The sequence below is a fragment of the Diplotaxodon limnothrissa genome, linkage group LG20, assembly GCF_057381915.1.
Source record: "Diplotaxodon limnothrissa isolate DT_005_m linkage group LG20, D_limnothrissa_male_GT1.1, whole genome shotgun sequence".
Lineage (NCBI taxonomy): Eukaryota > Metazoa > Chordata > Actinopteri > Cichliformes > Cichlidae > Diplotaxodon > Diplotaxodon limnothrissa.
The window spans coordinates 23,166,687-23,185,642 of record NC_140615.1 but is presented as its reverse complement, the minus strand read 5'-3'; the positions used below and the strand labels follow the sequence as shown (position 1 = coordinate 23,185,642).

Here is an 18,956-nt window from a genome sequence, read left to right as displayed (position 1 = left end):
CAATCAGCTAGTCACCATTAATTTCTCATAGAGCTCAGGCCAGCATGGAGTCAGACAACAGGCTTGACAGCTCAGATAAAGCCAAGCTGAGACGTTAACCACTTTTTGCTAACAACAAACAAATTTCCATAATTTGGTTTCATTTTATATATGTAAGACTTTATAACGTTCAAGACATGATGCGGTTACCCCCACTGTGGGAGTCGGTTCCTTTTTTTTGATGGGGGGCACTTTAATTGATTGTACTTCATTTTTGCTTGCCACTAGAAATTGTACTACCTGTAATGACGATCATGACAGTAAATATTAAGGCAGAAGTATTTAATTTGTCTATTTTTAAAGACAGAGGTAAATTCAGAGCATTCTGCAGTAAACATATGCTTAGACAATAAAATGTAAGTGACGAAAACAACTGATGTCAAACAGTTCAAATATGAATATTTCAGCTCATGTATTTAAGTGCTGTATTGTTGTTCGACTATAAGAAACTTGTGTAGTTATACACAATCAAGGTCCTTTAAAAAAGGAACCTTGATTATAATGATTATGTGAATTACAGGCCGATCTCTAAGCTCCCGTTCCTCTCTAAAATCCTTGAGAAGATAGTTCTTTCACAACTCCAGGCGTACCTGGATGAGAACGACATTAATGATAAATTCCAGTCTGCCTTTAAACCACATCATAGCACCGAAACAGCATTGCTTAGAGACCTTAACGATCTTCTTCTAATTGCTGATACTGGACGCTCTGCAGTCCTAGTTTTATTGGATTTATCCTCGGCCTTCAATACGGTAGATCACAACATCTTATTAGCGAGGCTTGAGCATACTGTAGGCATTAAAGGTGTTACCCTTGACTGGTTTAAATCATATCACTCCAATAGGTCCTTCTTGGTCAACCTGGGCACCTGCTCTTTCTCCGCTGCACCTGTCTGCTGTGGCGTGCCTCAAGGATCTGTGCTGGGCCCTATTCTTTTCTCCCTCTATATGCTCTCTCTAAGCGCAGTCTTTGAGAAATACCACACCGCTTTTCACTGCTATGCTGATGATATACAGATCTACTTTGAACTAAATGATGATCTTGTTTGTCCTTGTACGGCTTTCAAGAGTGCATGCGTGAGGTCAAAGAGTGGCTCTTAGGAAACTCTCTTATCTTAAATGATAAGAAAACTGAAATCGTGGTATTTGGCAGCAACGTTCCCCGTGGCCAACTTCATGATGCCTTTGGTTCCCTTACCAGTTCCCTCTCTGACACTGTTAGCAATTTGGGCGTGTTGCTGGACAGCTCTTTCAAATTCGATAAACAAGTGTCTGCTGTAGTTAGATCTAGTTTCTACCAACTGCGTCTCATTTCCAAGGCTAGGCAGTATGTTCCACATAAGGACCTGGAAAAGCTCATCCACGCCTTTGTGACCTCTAGGCTGGATTACTGCAATTCACTTTATTTCGGTCTTCATTCTGCCCTTCTTCATAGACTGCAAACAGTTCAAAATACTGCAGCACGCATTCTGACCAGAACTGGGAGGTTTGCCTCTATTACTGTTCTAGCTGACCTGCATTGGCTACCCATTAAATACCGCATCCAATTTAAAATACTGCTGCTTACGTTTAAAATCACCAACAACACAGCACCGAGCTACCATATCGAACTCCTTAAATCGTATGTTCCCGCCAGAGCACGAAGATAATCTACTCAGTTACTCTTGGTGCAGCCTAGATCTCGGCTGAAGTCTAGAGGTGACCGTGCGTTTGCCTTGGCTGCACCAGAGTTGTGGAATAACCCTCCTCATGCTATCCGGGCGTTCGATTCTATCCAATCATTTAAATCACGGTTAAAAACCTATTTGTTTAATCTCGCTTTTCCTGCTTGTTAATGCCTGTACCTGACTCTTAGACTTACTCTATTTTCCTTTATACATATCTTTTAAGGCTTGTGCTTTTACATTGTTTTTACTTGATATGTATTTTATGCTACCCCTGTGTATTAGTGACAATGACCTGTTAGTATATTCGGTACTTTGCTAAGGCCTTATAATACTCATGTTACTTTCTGTCTTTTATGTTAAGCACTTTGGTATACAGCTAGTTTTTAAATGTGCTCTATAAATAAAGATGTATTGTATTGTATACACAATTATTATTATTTAACATTACCAATGCCAATTAAGGTGAAATAACATGGAGTTCTAAAAATCCAAAGACAAAGCTTAAATTCGAATTGCTCTTTGTTGCATCACAAACTTATCTCATGGGTAAAAACTAATTCAAAGAGCAAAGTAATGCCCAGACAGTGATCAAAGAGCATGACAAATCAACAGTGAAAATGGAGCTGGGTAAGAGTTATGTCAATAAGAAGGGAGGATGTTTTTGGACCCAACTTTTCACGAAGCCTTCAAGTGTGATAAATGTGCTGCGGACTATAGTGTCAGGAGATAGTCTGTCATGAAAGACAGCAACACTGGCCAGATGACGTGGAAAACAGCGGAACACTGCATTTGATCAGGTTTCTTTTCCGAGACGACACTAATCTATCACATTAGGCTGAAATCAGACATAACCCTGATACACTCCAGCTAATCTAAATACGTCATCCATCACTGATAACAGCTACCAATCAGCAAAATGGGAGACGATAACAATAACATCTATTTCTACATCTGCTTCTACATTCCACCTCTGTCCCTGCAGGCACCCAAAGTAACCACCAGTGTGACTTGTTAGAGTTGCCTCTACCCTGGTCTTTGTGTGTTTTCACCATCTTTCTTAAGGCAGAGCAGCTAACCAAAAAAACTGCCCACTGTGTCAAGGACATTTTCATAAATCTGAGAGAGAGAGAGAGAGAGCACACCACCCTTCAAAATATCACGCTTTCTTTCACAGTGTTTCAAATGCATTCCAATGAGGGGGCACAAACCAGCCATGTCCTAGATAAACAGTGCCCTGCACTGCATTGAATGCCTCTCAATTGCAGTAGGGTTTACATAACGGCAGACAATGCACAAGGATGCACATCACTTCCAGAACTCAATATGACAAAAATACAGACTGAAAAGCAGAATCCTTGTTATTAAAACAAAAAACAAAAAAAAACAATGGATGATCTCCAAGATGACTTAGAACACACTGAAAATAGAAGCTGTAGAATAACGTGAAGGTTTTAGTTACTTTTTTAGGGAAGTTATATTGCTCCTGTTTCTAGCTTTCACTGTTTTTAGTTTCTCCAAGAAGTGATGTGATCCTAATCTAATTGATGACATTAAAGATTCATGATAGAAGACACGTGGTTTAGAATTAGTGTATTTACTCAACAAAATGATGGTTCCCTTGTAATGAATAATGCCATACTGAGACTACTGGTTAGAGCTGTGTATAGTCATGTGAGAGTGTCCCTAGTTTAGGCTGAGGCTAAAGAGTCAAGTATTGACAAACCATTGCTTACAGCAGAGAAACACACAAGGGAAACCTGGGGATGGAGATGATGGTAAAATAATTCTTGAGTAGCCCTGGATGTCTATTTGAAATATCACATTAATAAGGTATAAACAGTAATAACAATTGCTTGGCATTCAATAATTCAATAAAGGAAGAGAATGGAGTAATAAAATGTTTATATTTTTGCAGTTAATCTCATTAAAAAACAATCCAAAGAAAAATTAAACACATTAGTCCATGGTAACCCCCAGCTTTCAGCATACAGCATGCCACAAGATCATAGCAGTTGCATCTTGATGTTTCTCCCCATTTTGTTTACCTGTTTTTCCTCCTGAGTTGTCAGATATTATACAACCACTTGCACGCATGCAGCCTCTTGGCGATTAACACAGCTAAGATTCACAAAGCATTCTTGTTTAATGAAAAAAGACGCACAGTTTGTAAGACGACGTACAGTGTGGATCTCTGTGTCTTGAGGCTTTTTGAGCAGTGATTCAGGAAGACTCTCCAGATAAGAATAGAGACCGTGAAAACTATATATTCACAGATATATATAGCTCTCCACATAACAATATCGTGAGAGGGTTTAGAGAACTGGACAAAGCATGAGAGCAATAATTTTGATCAATATAGTCCATTGAATGTCTTGTCCCTCGTGCAAAATAGATTTTGCAGCCCTCCATCATGATCTTGGAGGCACCATCCAATTTGCTGTCAAGTCAATAATCTCTTTGGGAGAGATCGAATCTGCAAGATTCCCTCAACTTGGCAGTAAGACACAGCCAAAACACACAAGTACTCTTCACTTCACTCTTTGTAGAGGGAAGTTAGATTAAAGGCATTTGTTTCTGCTTGTTTCTAACACCTCTCTGAAATGCAGCTTCACTGAAAACACATTAGCTGAATACAAATGAACACCAGGAATCTTTTATTCTGGGAACGACAGCAACACAATGACCTGAGTGGTGAATGAGTGAAAAGGATGAATCAACACCCAGTGGAGCACCTTTAGCTTTATAAAGCACCATAAGTGACCTGCCACTCGCACAACTTTACCGGTGCACTGAAGTTACAAAACACAATGGTAATGCACTTGAAGTCAAACCCAGGCATCATTTGCTAGTATGGCTAATGTTATATACAGTGCTGTGCAAAACACTCATATATCTTGCTTCCAAGAAGCCAAGTGGTCTTAAAGCACAGTTTTCCTTTGCTTGTTCACTCAGAGAGAGATGGAAGTATGCCAAACAACACAGGGACTGGTCTTAATATCAGTCATAACATGTCTTATGGAGTGATGAATCTAAATGTAAAATGTTTAAATCATCATCAATGTACAGAGGAGATCGGGAAAGAGGGATAACGATGAGTGTCTACAGCTATCTGTGAAACACGGTGGAGGCTCTGTCATGGTTTGGGGCTCAAAAATTGATCAAACAATAATTGCAGAAAAGTACATTCACCTTTTGATCCACTTATCATTACATCTGGAAAGGTGTTGGCATGGTAACAGCTTCATTTTTCAGCATGGCATTGATCCCAAACACACCGCTGCTAATACAGTAAAAGCCTGCAAGCATAGAAGGTACAGTCATGGACTGACCTTCCCAGAATCTGGACCTCAACATTACTGAAGGTGTGTGGGATCAACGTGTGTGGCTATTGATTATATTTTCATAGTACAATACATTCTGTATTGTTTTCTTTTGATACACAGTGATCATCTATAAATTACATAATGGCAAATGTATGCTGTACAGAAATTAAAATGCATATATTCATGTAAAATACACATGATAATATGACGAGTAAAACATGTTCTTGCTTTCATTTTTTAAGCGTATTATTCTTTCTTATCGCCTACTCTAACCAACAGGTACGCGTAGCAATACGCACATGGATTTTTGATTCTGTATTCTGTGTCCTTCGCCTGCATACCGGCCTCAAAGAGAAAGAAGCAGCTCTCATGCTGAGCACCTACTCACGCAGCTAAAATATTCTCTTTCCTTCTTTCTCTCTCTGACTGATTATATTTCAGTATTCCTCTAATGAAAAACACAAATTCTTGTACACCTAATTTTTAAACAAACAGATCACACAACCTTGCAGGTTACATGGAACAACAAAATTCTAAAACTCTTCACAGCAGCCTGCGGTCTAAATTCATTTCAAGACATTTCAGACTCGGTAGAATTTCAAAGCTTGGGATTATTTTAAAGAGGAACAAAAAATCTTTTTTTTAAGGTTTTCTGTTGATGTTTGCACCGCTCCGAGCGTTCTGCATGTCAGATGGGCAGATCTTCACTTGGCAACACTGAGAAATGGCAACTCAGCTCTCCCACTGCAAAACCCCGTGGGAATGGAGGGGGAAGGAAAACAGAAAATGTCTCTTCATTTCTAAGATTTCAGGGGCCAGAAAAATATATTTAATGAGGCTTTGTGTTGTTTCTCTGAGGAGCAAAAAAAAAGAGAGAAAAACTTCAGATTGTGCTGCCAAATGCCTTTTGGAGTAGACTCAGATGAAAAAATATAGATGAAAATACACACAAAGCCCTTAAAACTGTATTTTAAACACACACAGACCCTGGGGGTGTGTTACCATAAAAACAACTGTTGACAGACATTTATAATGTCCACTGTCATTATTTGGGCAGATCAAATCATGGCTCCAAAGCAAAACTGTTATTGCAGTGATGTGAATAGTCTTGTACCTTTCTCTGGTTTCTCTATTCAAAGCTCAATTGAATTAATTTCAATTCAAAGGCTGTACTTGCACCACATATTGTCGGGGTTGTAATTTTAGTGTTATTTTCTGACTGAGAATGAAACTCTTGTTAATACCAGCTTCCTAAATGTATATAGACAGGCCTGGAGCCCAGGGGATGCATTTCAAATGCCTCTGTGCAATCCCTTAACCCTCTTGACAAGGACGGATCTCCAGAGTAGCTTTTAGCAGAAGCACTTCAAAAAAGAGTGTCACTATTATGAGCAGAAAATCAAAAAGGATATAAAATACAACATATGGGCAATACAGAGGACACTTTCATATTTATTTCACAAGACTGTAAAGATTTACTTTAAAGCAGTGAGGCCATAACGGCTGGGAAATCTTCAGCAGAATAGTTGCCAAGAACTCTGAGATGTTGAGGTTTGGGTGCAAGCAGAGTGTGATATAGATCTGGTCAATAAACAGCCTCCTGAATAGAGTGAATCTAAACAGGTTCCTAAACTCTGACAGCACCCAAGACTAACGTATTTATACATGTCAAAGCCTGAGGTTATTCAATCTGGGAATCCACTGAGCAGTGTGCTTACTTAGCCCTTGGGGCCAACAGTCAGCTTTTTATGGTTTCTGGTATAACCTACAGATATCCAGGCCATGACTCCTGTGTTCATCTGCTGGTTGCACATATAAAAGAAAACAAAAAGGATACAAAAGGCAAAGTATTTTAGCAAATACAATCCCTCTTTCGTACCCCCAAAGAGTAGTAGTAGTTGGCTGATTTATATTCATGCAACTACAAGAGAACAACATCAGAAACCAGAAGGTTTCTGCCATAAAAAATATTTCCCTTCCTACAGATTCTACAAAGTCATATGCACAATATGTTCACAGACTTTAGAATGCATTAAATGTATGCCTCCACAGACATTCATTCAGTCTATAAGTACCTAGCAAACCTTCATATTCCATGTACATTAATGTAAATGAAGGTCCCGTGTCTATGTGAAGTGATTAAATGGTTGAACAGGCAGATGATTCTAATGCAGGGAAGCTGTGTTTAAAAATAAAACTACGGAGAGAAGAATAGAGGATGTCTCTGAATACAATGAGGCTAAAAACAGCAGGTTTTCTGAAAAAATGTCAACACAATCTCACCATGTTAAAAAGAAAAAAGCCCACAACACAGAATCTGTAAAGATGATGACTTAATATGGAAATTAAAGCAACTCCTCCTCCTTCCTCAGTCCCATTCAAACAGAGAAGATAAGAGCTACACCAGATGTGTCATATAGGAAGGTGTTTTTCTACAAATTGGATGATTAACAGAGCAGTGCAGCCAGCATTGAGACATTTGGCTGTGGGACGCAGCTCAGTGAAGAATGATTGGCTTTGAGGGCCAGGGGAGCAGATGAGACAGGGACATGGAGCATGGAGCTGGACTAAAAGACTGAGTGTGCCCACTTGGTTTTCCATCAGGATATCACTTCCATACTGGTCTGCCTGTGCCTCTTAAAGAGTGACTCCACCTATACAAAAGGGGCTATTTCTGTATCGGCAGTGTTACGCCGACTTGCTCTTCATGGGACGTTATCTCTGTCTTTAGCTCCACCCTCTTAACATTAATTATGCAGCTCAATGCAGCACTCCAAATCCCTACTGCAGCTCACCCACACTACAATACTCCACTGCTTTCTCCCACTCTCTGTCTCTGTCACAACCAACCCACAAATGAGTGTTTCTCTCTTTTTCTCTTCAAGACTACGTTCTCAACGCTCCCTAGTCAAAGACAACATTTTCCTTCTGCGAATATAGTCACTTTAGACAGGACAGAAACAGTTCTCTCTTCCCTTTGTCCGACTTCATATTAAAAGCTGAAATGATTAAATGTGTGAAACATAAGTAGGTTGAACAATCGATTTCGAAACCACTGTTTTGATTTTTTGTACCAGATGGCCTCATGAAGGAAATGTTTCAATCCAGAAATAGAGTAAGCAGCTGATGTTAATGGGTACATTTATAATGATTGCGAGTTGTATTACTATCTTTAGTTGCAGTGTGACTCACAAGCAGCTCATATTTATATTGTGTCATTTCCAAAGCCTAGTGCTGATTTTTCAGTGCAAATCAGAAGCAAACAGTCTGATGTGGCAAGGAAACACACTTAACAGCTCAAACACCTGTCTGGCAAGGTGTAATTGACTCAACCACTCCTGAGCACAATCACTGTTGTGTCACAGGAAGCAGAGAGAGTCCACACTACGCAATCTGAATCAGCCACATCAGCAAAGTAGATGGAAACCAGAAAGCGTAGAATGGGAGAAGCTCTCACACTCCTGCCAACCACCCCCCAGGCAGGCAGTGGGATGGAAACGTTGCAACTGTTTATGGAAGCAGAAACAAGCTTCTCTTTCGTTTCCTAGAGCTTTTCACATGATTAAGATTCATTTTACATTTGCATGTGTTTGCATGTGTGCACGTGCATGTGTTTGAGAGTGACAGTGAGAGAGTATTACTTGCCTGGCCAAAAGCTGAATAATTAATCCTACAGAACTGAAGTGTGAGGCTACAGTTTAAGGTATTTATGCATAATGTACTCTGCCTGACATTAAACTGACTAAGGAGTGTTTTGTTTTGGGTTTTTGTTTTTGAGCCCACATCAAGTGAAGGTCTTGGAAGTTGTTTGTGGGACTGTTACTTCATATCTGCCACACATGCCTTCATCGAACAAATATGAAGCCAAAGGTATGCAAACTCCAGACATTTAAAGTTTTATCTGGCTTGCTTCCCTATACATGCATTTAAATAAATTGCTCTCCTCTGTTTGCAAAGATGCTAGCTCTTGAACAAAAACAAACAGTGAGGCAGATGTTCCTAATGAGGAAAACATGGCCAGAGAAGGTGGGATCATTTAGTCAGTACCCAGCAAAGTGAATGTGCTATATGCTTACATAATCCAGGGACTGACTGTGAATTGACTACTCCCTCTGTCTACAAGGCAATGCGCTAGCAGGAGCAGGTCGGCTGTTTTGTCACGTTCACCATGTTTCCATCGCTCTTTAAAAATCCGTGCATCACCAGACGTCAAGAATGAACACCGAAGAGTGAACAGCATTTTCTTAGGTTGAGGTTGCCGTTCTCCAGCAGGCAGCCCTCTATGCTGTGCTGCTCTGCTGCTGCTGCAGGGGTCTTTTCAGTGCATGGAACCGGATGGTGAACAGAGAACACAGCGGGGGCTGGGCACTGCAATGTACTGCAGTGCTCGTAGCTCTGCTATGCACACCCACTCTCTTCCATTCTTGCTCTGCCTCTGACAATCTCTCAATCTCTTACTCTATCTCTCTACCCTTCTCTGGCCAATGGTTGTATCATTTGTCTTCCCTCATCTCTTCTCCTCAGATTCATTATGTGCTTTTCCTGCCTGCTTCTCTCAACACTCTTATGGTTGACTGCAATCGATATTTCCCTTGCTGTCTCTTATATTGTTCTTTTAAACTACCCTACCCTCTGTTTCTCACATGGACATAGACATGCACATCTATAAGACTAATACATATATACATCAAATAACCTTTACCTGGAGAGTTATCTTAGCCTGCTTCTAACCCCATTATTCCAGACTTCCATTTTTTCTCCAAATGGAGTAGAATATCTATAATTTACATCTCTATATTAGCAGTACAAGTACACATACACGCAATGTCATTGGCACCACTTGCTGTGTTTATCAAGGTGTCATTATAGCATCCCCAAGAGAGACTGCTCGGCTAAAACATCTGCAGCATCCTCTATTTGCATCGGAATAATCTAAACAAAATAGCCTGGTGAGTTTTTACAGCACCTCTTCTTATCCTGAGATGGGCAGTTTTGAGATTGTTGCTAAATGTACAGTGACAGCCGTTGTTGCTCCGCTATGTTGCCTCCACCATCATTTACAGGGGCACACTAAACGCCCATGCCGCACAGCATGGGACAGAGGATGTCACGCTTGGAGGATGAGCAATGACAAGCCCAGCAGCTGGTCCCTTCCCCCAGAAACTTCACAACTGTTAGAAACAGTTACGCTAATGACTTACATGCAGTGTTTACAAAGTTATCGAGATAAACCTTGCAGGCAATTTGATTATGAAACAAGAAACCTCTTTCAAAGCGCTTACACAAATAAATACAAGAACATGACCGCAAATGTTTTTGGCGTGACTCATTCCATCTACATTCCATCTAACAGCAAAAGCTTAACCCTCCTCCATCTCCCACACTCTGCATTTATCTTCAAGATGCTGTCTACTTCTTGGAATGGTGAGGGGTTTCATATCTATTTCCCATTAAAGAGCAGAGGTTTCTGATCATCACTTCCTGAATGAGTTTTACAGTCTGGCAGCAGCATCCTGCAGAGACACTTTTGTGGTCGCTTCATAAAACAAAGCTCTGTGTCACAGCAGGTGTCAGAGCCGTATGAAGAAAAGTCATTGCATGTAATTTTCATTTTTTTTTGCAAGCGATTTGTAGAAAACATAATTAATTGCTAGCCACTGTTAACTGGAACGATGTGTTGTTTCTCTTTTAATAACATTGTCATTTGGATTTTGGGTGATCACTCAATAAGTCCATGTAAAACCCATTTGTCAAGCTTGAAATATCTTGCTGCTGCAGTCGGATTGATGGAAGGAAAGCTGAACAAAATCTCAGCGCTGACACTCCCACCTAGAGCATACAGCAATAATACAGGTAGACAAGGCTGGCCAAAACATTCTTTTTTCCTTTTTGTGTGTGTATTTTCTTTTCAAAATGAAACTGTGAAGAAGCCACTTTTCAGTTCCTTCACAAAAACACAGCTCTTCTTAAGGTAAACTGTGTTCTAGAAGAAGAGAGGTGTATGAATAATGAAGAAGCAAAGCCACACAGCCATTGCAAACGTCATATAACAATTTAGAAAATTTAACCAGGCAGGGTATTACATCAGCTAACCAAAGATAATTAGGAATGCCCATTAGCCTTCACTAAACATTGGTTTGCTTCAAACTTTATAAAGGAAGCTCTTGCATAAGGTCCCTGCTATGTGCACTGTCCATGGTGCTGAAACAGATTACATTTTCTTCCCAACCCTCTTTGTACCCCTGTATATAAGAAAGTCTTGAAAACTTGAAACACAAATCTACATTACGATCGGGTTTAGATGTATGTCTCGTGCTTATAGCTACTATCAGAGTACAAGGTACGAGCTTCACTTTTAACTAATATGAAAACACACAAAAAAATGCTCATCCAGTATTTTCAGCATCCTCATAAACATGTTAAGTCCATCTATTATTTTTCCCTGCTCTGCAGCAGGCCAGTGTTCACAGACATTTTCAGCAGAGAAAACACATAGTGCCCACTGCTGGACAACATCACATCTTCATTCAGAAATGATCAAGGTCAGATATACAGAACAGAAAGGAGGATATACTAAATTACTGCAATTTCTCTTAAATAAAAGAATGAAATCATTAATATAAAAACATATAATTATGAATAACCCTTTTAACTGTATGTCAACTTACTATCCTTTGTTGTTTGAGCTAATTTTTAACAATAATAATAATTCATAATATTATTTCTATCTTTTTGTGTTTCTTTAGTACACTTTAGTCAGTTCAGCCAATCAGAGAGCCCACTTTTGCTGCAGGCTTAGACTGGAGGAAGTCCCAGAGCACCGGATAAACCAAACAAAAACTAATCGCCGGTCTCAAACACTATCAGAGCCAATTCAAACAGTTATCTAAGCAACCCCACTGACACTCCGGGTACACAACGAGAGCGTGCAGGATAAAATTATAATGGGCTGACGTAGTCTTTTTACCACACTAAGCTTATCATAGTGTACCTATTCACAATATAAGTAGCAAAACTTCACTTATCCCAAACTGGGATAGGTGAAAACGAGGTAAAACTGTGAGAGCAAATTTGGGAAGCTGGTAGCTGGTTTGGGTTGCTTCATCCTGGCACTGTCTGGATGCTGAGGCAGCTCTGCACAGGGATGTAATGGGATACTGCAGCACTAGAGAACCGTGTGCACAGAAACTTGCCTAGGAGCATCAGGGAGTCCCACACTAACCTTCCCCCTCCCTCTTTCTCTCTCCTTCTTCGTTTTCATCAAATATTATGCAAAAAAGAAATGGAAACAAACAGAGATCCATGTATGCATTTAAAAGGGAACTGTGTGTGAAGAACTAAAACAAGGAAAAGAATAAGTACACTCACTAACAGTGAACACAGAACACAACTTCAGAAGTGAAATAATCCGGCATGCTTGCAGGAGAATGCAGCTGCTTACCTTTTGTGCAGGTTGCTCTCTCCTGGACACGGAGTTCTTCCCCCTTCTCTGCAGATTCCCAGACACTTTGAGATAGAGAGAGAAATAATCAATCTCTTCTTACTTTCTCTTATTTCCAATTTCAGAATGAATAAGTCAGGAGTCTAACATAGCAGTGTAGACACACCTTTACTCTGTAAACTCTGACACACACACACAGACTCCCATTCAAATGCACCCCAAGACTGGAGTACCCAAATTGATAAAGATCTGCTCAGGGGAGGGATAAAAACTACACACACTCACACACTGCAGTTTTTTTTTCTTTCTCTTGCTCAGCCGCTCTGCTGCTTTTTTCCTGCTGTCTTTGCCTGCACTGCTTCCTGATTGGCTAAGCTGCTCTTCAATAACATAAGCTCTCCTCTTTAATTGGAAGGGAGCCAGTTATGTGGTGCACCAGAAGCCCTCCCGCCCAGCTCATCTCTCTTTTTTTTTTTATTCCTTTTTTTCCCTAAGTGCCTGTGGAAAAGAATGCTGAGCTCTGCAATTTCATACGCATTGAGCAAAGAAAAAAAGGGACGAGAATGGGGAGAGTTTATCAGTGTTTGTGCGTGGGGGGGGGGGGGGGAGTGGAAATGAGGGAGAGCAGCGGAGGCGAGCCAGTGTACTGCAGTGGGACAAGCAGACGTTGCATGGGAACAAAGAGACAAGGGGGCTATAGGGTGGGGTGAGAACAGATTTCGCTGCACCGTCCAACACCGGCAGCACGTTGACTGTGACAGCAGGTCAGATGAAGGGAGATTTCCCTGTGCTCACTGCAGCACAGCTAGGTGGCTCTGCTGCAGTGTGGAGTCTAATTCCCAGGCAGGAAGGGGGATGGGAAGGAAGGAGGAGGAGGAAGAGAGAGGAGGCTGGTTGCAGTGATACCAAAGTCTCCCAGCCAGCCTGGATATATGGGAGGAAATGGGCAGCCATCCGCAGTGTGCACAGCGGTTAATGCCTTTTCTTCATGAATTATTGAAAGTGCCCCAAAGGAGAATGGGAGGCTAGCAGGCAGCACACTGTTCAAGCAGTCTCGCCACTACTGACGTTCGCGTTAATTACCAGCACCTGAAGTGAATATCATCGCACAGTTAGATGAAGCCCCCTTTAGAGATTGCAATAAAATATCTTGAATGGAAAATGTCATTACCTCTCCCCTTTCCACTTGAATTTCATCATGCGTTAAAAGGCTTTCCCATACTGGAGAAAATGGATGTGCAGGATTGACTTTGTGGTGTCAAATTCCCTGCTCTCTTTCACTCACATCTGGTCCATTGTTCCTCGGCTGCATTAAAGCACAATACCCCAGCAGATCAATAAAGAAGCATACAATACCTTGAGCATTTGCAGTGGCCATGATGAGCACTCCAGAAGTTATATGATGACCAGAGAGAAAGGTACTGTTTGCTCAACCAACAATGTAAATGCTTAGTGAAAGAAGGGGGAGATAAAGAGATAACTGACGCTTTATACTCAGTCCCGTGGTATAAAACACACCATATGAGATATTAAACTGAGTTCATCCGGGTTCATCTTAATTTAGTGATGAACACAGATTAAAATATTTTGGAAGTAGTCCCAACAGTCATTACAAAAAGGTTCTATAATAATACCACTACTAGTTGGATATGAGCTTATGTGGGTTCTTTTATAAAAAGAAAGCTTTATTTTATTTAACAGAGAAAATAACATGTTTCCAACTTTGACAAAAAAAAATCTCCTTGGCTTCATATACATCAGTATTTCAATAATTAACATTTCCATGAATCATCTGCGTCTGTTTTCCTTCATCACTGTGGTCTCTTCTTTCTGAGGAAGACTGTAAACTGTGATGGAGATGTCTGTGTGTTTGAAGACCTGATCCAGTATCTCTGACACGCTCGTCCACTTGAGTCGATCCAGGCCACAGCCGATACTGTCAGAGAAATAGATAAAGAATTTAACTACCACAGCAACTTAATAAATGCCACAATTAGTTGATTTTAAAATGAATTTGTTTATTATTATTTCTCTCAATTAAGGGTCACAAAAGAGAAAAATTATACAAACCGAGGCATCGATATTCTTGATACTTGGTTCTTCAGGCAATGTGACCTCATATCCTCCAGGCTCTGTCTCAGGCTGTCATAGGTGGGTTTCTGGCTTGCCTTTTTCTTTGTGATCTACAATAAAGTAATAGAAAAACAACATTTCATTGCACTAACCACAACAGCTTTTGGATAAAATCTCTCGATTTGTCTAAAAGTGTACATCTAGTGAAGTTTAATCAACATGTGTACCAGATAGTAGACAAAGCGTCCATCGCTTTTCAGTACGGCACACTGTCCTGTCACTTTTTCTGTTTGGATTATAAAGAATAGAAAGACAAAAAGAAATATAATATCCACATTAGAACAAAGCTTGATAAAAAAAAGATTCATAAATCCCTAGACCCTTAATAACACACCGGAAGACACACACACACAAAAAGTTAGAAAGTAGAGTTGTTTATCAAAAAGTTTACTAGCCTGAGAACCAAACAAATCAAAAAGCAAAAACTCATGTGTCATTGCTGTGGCACAAAGTGTCTGGGCACTATCCTGTTCAAACACATCCTCCCTCTAATCTGCCAAGACATTTGATGTAATACTAGGCCTTGTTTGACACAAACATTTTAGAGAAAAACTGACGTGCTATCTTTCTATTCAGAGACACTGAATCTGTTGTTAATATCCTTTTATAACCAAAAATAAAGCTTCCAGACTGAAGCGTCCACATGATCTGTCAGTGCCTTGCAAAGCATTTGAGTATCTTCGTGTTGTGTTTAGAGAGACCCTGCACCAAGTTGGCTGCTATTCATGCGAATAAAGTTGTGGGCTAAGCTTCTTTATGCAAAATTAGAGGCATCAGGTCCAACGTCGCCTCTGAAAACTCCCCAAAACTTTCACATGTTAAGGCAAAATTATTCAACCTATTCCTCACTTCAAATGTTCTCAGAAACAAAGTTCAGCAAGTTATTTTTGAAACATAAGACAACGTTTCCAAACGAGTCAGCAGATGGGTGTTTGCTCAGTTTTAGGAGGTTACACAAGAGAGCGAGCACCTGTCAGTCATCCATTATGACGCTGGTAAGTGGCACGCCCAGCAGGATACAAATACAAAGTCACATTTACACATTTGTCATACGATACTACCTTGACTTTCTGTAAGAGTGAATGTGTGTGGAAGAATATGAGTTAATGTGTACACAGAGTCAGACAAAATTGATACAATGTGATACTCTCAGACAGTGTAGAAAAAACTCCTAACCGAGGCTGTTACAAAAGGAAAGCGAGTGAGGAGGAGGTTAAAGGCTTTTAAAAAAAAACTGTGTCCATGCTGGTAAAATGATCACAAGACATCTTCATCCCTGATGAATCTTTAATGAAAGGGTTGACTCACTTTGCTCTTTTAACTCAGTCACCCCTTGAAACCTCTTTCTGAATTCCACAGCTATGCCTGCCCCCATACGGATGTCCTCGCTGATGCAGTGGGCCAGAGCTTCACGCGCAGGGCAGGAGAACAGGTCCCCGGTGACATAACTCAGCCTCCACTTGTGTTCTGCAGGCTAACCAGGAGGGGGCAGCATTAGACAATGTCGTGAAGCATAACGACGGAATAACAAATACAGTAAACACTGGTGTCTTGACGGAGAAACCCCAGAAACTGAACTTTACCTTAGTTGTGTGGGTGCTGGCCGACATATGAGGTTCGGACGACATTGACAAGCGAGGGTAAAGCACTTGCAGGGCGATTTGATTTGCTGTTAAGTATCTTGAACACACACTACAAACACACGGAAGTATCGACATTCAATTTCTGCTGGAAGACCTGTTTGCTAGTTTGCACAGTACGCTGTGCGCTACTACAGTCGCTCGTATGACTTAAAAACTGCTACCTGCAGAAAGCTGTTTAACTTACGTATATAACACCGTCCTCGGAAGGTTAGTTGGTTTGGAGGTGTATGAAAAGCTGCTACGTAACATATCGTCTCGCGAGAAATAGCGAGACCTTGTGGACGATCACGCCTTCGGAATGTGAAGGTTTGTGCAAAACAAATATTTTAACTTTTTCATTAGAATAATTGCAAAGCATACTTTAATAGAACCCCATTTTTAACACTATACACTAATGTTTGTGTTTAGAAGTCTTTTATTCAACGCCTATCAATAAAAGTTGGCTACTTCCTGTGGTCTCCTAAATTTATTTGGTGTTTTATGTTTTAAGAAATTCACATTTGACATTTATTGTGATTTATTAATATGTTTATTGGATAACTCTTTTTTTTGCTTATATTATTACATATAAGAAAATAAAGCAAGGGCAGACAAACAAAACCTACATCATCATACGCAGCAATAAATGAAAGCTTGTGAAAATCTCAGCACTGATGTGGACATGTATCTAAATATGATACAACAGCATATAGCACGTTAGCAGTCAGACAGTATCAGTGTTTTATTTTATATACATATAAACTGCAATATACACAAAATCACAATATGAATAGTTACACATCAGGATTGTGCATGACAGACTGACGGTCTGTGCTTCCCCCTAGAAGTCCGCACTACGGCGTCGCTCATTGAGCCAGTCTCCGGGGTTCACATCCATCTGCAGCATCTTCATCACCCACTTGTCCCTCCGTGCTCCATCGATGAACTCATCCAGTGAGAGCTCCCCTAAGTGACGCAGGACAGTTATTCTTAGTATACATTTCTTCATTCCTGATAGATGACCATTGTAAAGCTTGCACCCACCTATCCTTTTAATATAAACAAGCAATAACGAATACGCATACAATTTTACAATTAGTGCTTCACAATGCCACAGGTGTTTTAAATCATCCATGGAACATTTTAAGCCGTTAGGAACCATTGCAAACACTCACCATCCCCATTTTCATCAACCAGCTCAAATATCCGGTCAACCACTTGGTCTGGGGTCAGCAGATTACATTCTTCATCCAGCTCTCCATGGCAGGCTTTCTTCAGCCGATAAATAGACTGAGAGTTACAGGAAAATATGTTACAGTGACTCCTTCACTGACTAAAGTTCATTAGTCAGTCAATTCAGCTGCATAATATCAACTACGCAGAACGCATGGAGACTTTAAAATAGTAAATATTACCTCCACAATTTCTAGAAGCTCTGTTTTGTCGATGCACCCGCTTCCATCTTTGTCATACATTTTGAATGTCCATTTAAGTTTATGCTCCAGTTTTCCTCGAAGGACTAAGTTCAAAGCTGCCACATACTCCAAGAAATCAATGGTGTTGTCCTGTGTGCACACAAGGTTCAAATGTTGTGAAGGAATACAAGGATGTGACTAAGAACCTAAATGTTTACTTCAGTGTGGACTTTAACCTGTCAGAGAATAGGGAAAATTATCCATTATTCCTAGAGCTAAGCTGAAACATCCAGTTTGCTTGCTGTGTATACCCTGAAAACCCAAGAAGTATTCTCAGTGAAATTGATACATGAGCATTTATGACATTTTTCCTTACTTGTACAAATTAAGTTAGCCCTCAAAATTGCTGCAAATGAGTTTTCTGCCCTTCAAATATTTAAAATGATAATGGGCATCAGCTGAAACAGCACAAGCAACCTTCCGAATCAACAAATGTGTATTAATATCTTGTCCTGCTGTGTAGTTTGGTAACAATGTTAAAATGAGACAGAACTGAAGTTTGTACTTACTCCGTTTTTGTCAAATGCTCGAAACATGTTTTCAATGTAATCTGCAGCTTCCTTGTTATGAGTAACGCCAAAAAAACTCTTGAACTCGTGCATGAACAGCGTTCCACTTGGGCATTCCACAACAAATTTTTTGTACCATTCCTGCAGCTCCGCCACATCGATTTCCTTGTCTTGGTCACTCTCTTCACTCAGGCGTTGACCCATGTTGGTAATATTTTTATTCTTGCTGAAAATAACAAATATTATCTCTTACATTACACAAATCTGGTTTGACCTGGTTACATTTTTTAAGCTTCCACCTACATTACAAAATGAAAAAAGTGCTCAGTTACAGAGTCAGTGGCTGCGGCTAAGTTTGTGCAAATCAGCAAAAACCAAATTGACCAATATGGCATGAAAGTCCATAGAAGCTGAATTGTTATTCGGCTCTCAATTGTGGCAAATCCTTACTGAAAGTGAGGATGAGACACAGACTGCTATGGATCACATGATAAAGGATTAGAAATGAACACTTGTCAAATTCAATTAGTCCACAGCCAGATTATGAGAAGATTGTGCTGCTGCTTGTATCTATACTAAACTAGAAGAAAAACAATACTGTGTGTAAAAGTTGTGGGGGAAAATGACATAAAAGGGTTTTAAGGATCTCTGATTTCATTCAATTTTCACAAATTAAAATGTATTATTATTTAATTATATGATTTAAATTTACTTTAAGGCATAAAATGCCAAAGCTAAGGCCTAAAGT

At 40.1% G+C, this 18,956-nt stretch overlaps 2 protein-coding genes across 2 annotated transcripts; both read right to left on the bottom strand.

Annotated features, from left to right (window-relative positions):
- Window positions 1–14,138: 14,138 nt before the first annotated feature.
- oard1 (O-acyl-ADP-ribose deacylase 1) lies at window positions 14,139–16,494 on the bottom strand. Its single transcript, XM_085344709.1, has 6 exons — window positions 16,430–16,494; window positions 16,186–16,294; window positions 15,911–16,076; window positions 14,770–14,828; window positions 14,540–14,652; window positions 14,139–14,405 (listed from the first exon to the last, which is right to left on the bottom strand). Exons 1-6 carry the CDS (start codon window positions 16,492–16,494, stop codon window positions 14,258–14,260), a joined length of 660 nt encoding a protein of 219 aa, XP_085200835.1. The 3' UTR covers window positions 14,139–14,257.
- Window positions 16,495–17,065: 571 nt separating this feature from the next.
- On the bottom strand, window positions 17,066–18,415 carry guca1b (guanylate cyclase activator 1B). Its single transcript, XM_085343859.1, has 4 exons — window positions 18,209–18,415; window positions 17,640–17,789; window positions 17,400–17,514; window positions 17,066–17,190 (listed from the first exon to the last, which is right to left on the bottom strand). The coding sequence occupies exons 1-4, from the start codon at window positions 18,410–18,412 to the stop codon at window positions 17,066–17,068; spliced, it is 594 nt and encodes a 197-aa protein (XP_085199985.1). The 5' UTR covers window positions 18,413–18,415.
- Between the last annotated feature and the right edge of the window lie 541 nt (window positions 18,416–18,956).

Excerpts from the sequence above, each read along its gene's own strand:
- oard1 (XM_085344709.1), bottom strand. The coding sequence starts at position 16,494 with ATGTTACGTAGCAGCTTTTCATACACCTCCAAACCAACTAACCTTCCG. Across the intron at positions 16,295-16,429 it reads CCGAGGACGGTGTTATATAC|TGTGTGTTCAAGATACTTAA; the intron begins GTAAGTTAAACA and ends GTGTGTTTGTAG. Across the intron at positions 14,406-14,539 it reads TCAAGAATATCGATGCCTCG|TATCGGCTGTGGCCTGGATC; the intron begins GTTTGTATAATT and ends TTTCTCTGACAG.
- guca1b (XM_085343859.1), bottom strand. The coding sequence starts at position 18,412 with ATGGGTCAACGCCTGAGTGAAGAGAGTGACCAAGACAAGGAAATCGAT. Across the intron at positions 17,515-17,639 it reads AGCTTCTAGAAATTGTGGAG|TCTATTTATCGGCTGAAGAA; the intron begins GTAATATTTACT and ends TGTAACTCTCAG. Across the intron at positions 17,191-17,399 it reads GGTTGATGAAAATGGGGATG|GGGAGCTCTCACTGGATGAG; the intron begins GTGAGTGTTTGC and ends TGCGTCACTTAG.